At 53.0% G+C, this 4,097-nt stretch overlaps 1 protein-coding gene across 1 annotated transcript; it reads right to left on the bottom strand.

The window, feature by feature from the left end:
- Positions 1-292: 292 nt before the first annotated feature.
- On the bottom strand, positions 293-2,989 carry LOC123441313 (calcium-transporting ATPase 7, plasma membrane-type-like). The gene has a single exon (XM_045117793.1). The coding sequence runs from the start codon at positions 2,987-2,989 to the stop codon at positions 293-295; it is 2,697 nt and encodes an 898-aa protein (XP_044973728.1).
- Between the last annotated feature and the right edge of the window lie 1,108 nt (positions 2,990-4,097).

Raw genomic sequence — 4,097 nt, 5'->3', positions numbered from 1 at the left:
TTGACTTTCCAAGGGCATTGATATAAATGGGAATACATTTTACATGACCGCCCAAGATAAAAAAAGCATCAACCAAAATAATGGTGTCTGCTCGGAGTTTTTGGGTACCCCGATCAGTTTGGGTAGCAAGGATGTTACGATGAAAGAGACGCTCAACATGTTGTTGAAAGATGTGAAACTTTTCAGAAACGTCAGATTTTTTTGAGTAAGTAGATCCAGTTGAACTTGCTACCAACAGAAACGGGTCCAGGACCCCACACATCGCCTTTGATTCGCTACTAGGCTAGGCTTGTCAACTGCTACGAACCGGCACTGGGATGAACTTGACGGCCCAACCAACGGGCCACGACACGGTGGCGATGGCGAGGCAGACGCCCCATTGCCCCAAGCCGAGCTTCGTGGTACCAACGAACTTCGTGAGCACCTCCACCGTCACCACCTGCAGCACGAGCGCCAGGGCGACGATGAGGAGGAACATCCTATTCTTGAGCACCCCGGCAAGGACGTTGTCCCTCATGTTGAACTCGTTGAACACCTGGAAGAGCATGAAGACATTGAAGATCATGGTGGCACTGGCTTGGTCATCGTTGCCAAGGAATTGGAGCCCCAGCAGCACGGCGATCTGAAACATTGCCTGCGCGGCCATGATGTAACACATGGCATTGTTGATGAGCCGTGTCGTGCGGGAAATGGGTGGGGATTCCATGAGCGCGTCGGTGGGCTTGTCAGTGGATAGCGCCAGCGTGCTCATGACGCCCATCACCAGGTTCACCCACATGATTTGCACGGTGGTCAGTGGAACGTTACCCATGGTGACCGCCGACATGAAGTTGACGATGATTGCGACGGCGTTGACGATGATGTGGAACTGGATGAACTTCTGGAAGTTGTGATAGGCACAGCGTCCCCACCGGGTAGCCTTCACCACTACGTCGAACTTGCCGTTGAGGAAGATGGTGTCCGTGGAGACATCGGTGCCATGGACGTCCATGCACAGCACCACGTCGGCCTCCTTGAGAGCCGCCGCATCATTGATGCCCTCGCCGGCGGTCACGGCCACCACGTGGCCCTTGTGCTTCAGCCGCTTCACCAGCAACAGCTTGTCTTGGGGCCGGGAACTCGCCATGACACGGATCTTGTCCACCATCTGGAGTTGTCGTGTCACTGACATGGCCCGGAACTGGTGTCCCTCGATGACGACTCCGTCGGGGTCATTGCTCGAAATGATGCCGCACTCCTTGGCGATAGTAAGGGCCATGAGGATGTTATCGCCGGTGAGCATCTTCACGGCCATGCTTGCCTTTGTGCAATCTTCAATGGTGGCATTGACCTCTGGTCGGCAAGTGTCTTTCAAGCCGACTATACCTAACAATGTCAGTTCCTCCAGGTGATGAACCTTTGATTGCTCAGTGTCGTCAACCTTTTTATAAGCAAAGCCGAGGCACCGGAGGCCGCTTGCCACCATATCGCGGATCACCTTCTCAAGCTTGTTCCGCTGCTCCACACCGAGTTCACGCACCGTTGCATCCGTGTCCATGTACATGGAGCACATGGCAAGGAGCACCTCCGCGCCGCCTTTCCAGTGCGCGACCAACAAACGTGTGGCCTTGTCCCTGATTATTGCACGGCTGGGGCTGGGCTTCTCGTCGGAGTTGAAAGCCTCCACATGTACTACCTTGCAGCTCCTCTTCAAGGCGGCAGCATCCATGGAGAGGTCCGCCGTGGCCCATGACAGAAGTGCCTTCTCCACCGGGCTGCCCGATATCTCCGGTTGGGATACATTGTCCGGCTTGTACACGCTTCCGGTGGTGTTGAGCCCGACGCCCTGGCACAGCAGGCCAACGACGCTGCTAGATATCGCCGTGGGGGTTCTAGGTCGGGCAGTGCCGACCCAGAACTCGGTCACCTCCATCCTGTTGAGGGTGAGCATTCCGGTCATGTCGGTGCAGATGACCGTGACCGACGCCGACAAACTGTGCACCAGCGCCTTATCCTTCACCATCATCTTCATGGCAAAGGTGGCCATGAGAGACACCGCAATCGGCACGCCCTTTTCAATCAACAGCGGCTTTCCCGTGCTACTGTTGGTGAAATGGCGAACGAGGAGCACGGTGAAGGCGACAAGCGCGACGGCGACGGTAGCCTTGCCGATGGTTGAAATGAGACTCTCGAGGCGCTCCTCTAGCGGCGCCGGGCGAGTGTTCAATTTCAACGTTGAGAGGATGCTCCAAGCCGTGGTGTTGGTGCCGACGGCGGTGACGAGCATGGAGCCGTGGCCGTTGACGACCTTCACGCCGGAGGCGAGGAAGGGGTTCGTCCCGGCGTCGATGTCGATAGGGCCGGGATGTCCCGTCAAACTCGACTCGTCCACCTGGAAGCCGTGGCCGTCTAGGAACACCCCGTCCGCTGGAACGACGTCGCCGGTCTTGAGTATGAGCACGTCGCCGACGACGACGTCAAATACGGAGATCTCCTGTCTCCTGGCGGCGCGGACGACGGTGACGACAAGGTTGGCGGACTCGGTGGCGAGCTTGTGGTCCCTCTTGGCCTGGGCGTGGCTGATGACCGCGGTGACGCCGAAGACGACGAATGCGGCGAGGAAGATGGTGGCACCGTCGTACCACCCGTCCTTGACGCCATGCTCCATGATGCCTAAGCCGAGGGAGACGGCGGCACTGGCGAGTAGCGCGACGACGGAGACGTGGCCGAGCGCGTCCAAGACGTGGCGGAAGAAGGTCCTGGGCCTGGGCTTGGGGCACGTATTGTCGCCGAACTCCTTCTTGCGCCAGCTCAACGTCATGTCCTCGTCCCTGATGCCCCGCTTCGGGTGGGAAGTGAGCTTGGCCGCGATGCCGGTGCTTCCGCCGAGGCGGCGAAAGCAGTCATGGCACTTATCCTTGACGAGGCCCCTGATGGAGGAGGAGACTGCAGCAGCATCAGCATCAGCTTCAGCGTGAGAGTGACCTTCGTCCTCGTGGGGCATGTACATGTCCTCGTGAGATGCTTACTTAGCTTGGTCATTTTCGTATAGAAAAGTCCGACGTCGGCGAAGCATCAGGGCCGGTCCTGAGAATTCGGGAGCTCGGGACGGAACTAGAATCCAGGGGCCCGGGCGTAGAGCATAAAATCATATACAAAAAATGATCTTTTATTCTTCGCTGAAGGCAATATGTTAATTTTTATTATATACAAGTCTCTTCTTTGGATTGTTTTGATGATAAGAATATCGGACCTAATAGTTTATTCACTGATAATCATGGTATTTTAGCAGATAGTCACTCACGTTTATATGATTGATGTTAATGTAAATATCATATTATGTAAAATCCTTGTTTTCCAAATTTATATTACTTTTTTTCCTCCACAACAACTTCCGGTAAGTTATCAAATACGAAAATTATAACCCCAATAACATCTATCCACAAACATTATCTAATGAATATATTATTAATCCCATCAAAAACTGAATAGATTAATAATGGCCTAGTTGCAACAATCTAGAGGAAATTTTGATGATCATATATAAATTTAAATAAAGCTTCCCAGTTAAATCTCACACGGCTTACACTAGCAGATAAATTGAGATCCGAGGCATATAACTTATCTTTTCTAATCACGCCATCACACTGTATCGCCTCTCGGCGAGTCGGCATGGTTACGTGGAAGGCATGGCTATCGCCGGCGGTTCAGTCATCCTTCGACACGGAGCTTGTGTGAGTCAAAGCGCCGCCACGCACACATAGGAGATGGATATCAAGTGCCGTGCTGCTACTGTAGGGGACGATCTATTCTCTCAACTCTCAGCTTCTGTAACCTTTGAACATTCCGGGTATGTCCCCTTTATAAAAGATCCGCTTGACCTGGCTGAAAATTAGGAGAACATCTGAAAATGAAACAATTAAGCGCACAATTTTCGGCTGGCAAATTAAGGAACAAATCACTAGCGATTTTCCCCATAACTACTCCCAATTAATCGCATGCAATAACAAATTACTCCTCAATCGTAGCTGGAAGGAAATCCTGGGAAACGGTAATACCATTTAGTTTTCGCGTAGGAGGTAGGCGATACTTTGGGATTTGATCAGGGAGCTAATCCC

Source organism: Hordeum vulgare, chromosome 3H (assembly GCF_904849725.1).
Source record: "Hordeum vulgare subsp. vulgare chromosome 3H, MorexV3_pseudomolecules_assembly, whole genome shotgun sequence".
NCBI classification, from domain to species: domain Eukaryota; kingdom Viridiplantae; phylum Streptophyta; class Magnoliopsida; order Poales; family Poaceae; genus Hordeum; species Hordeum vulgare.
The sequence above is the reverse complement of the archived record's forward strand: the minus strand, read 5'-3'. Positions and strand labels throughout refer to the sequence as shown.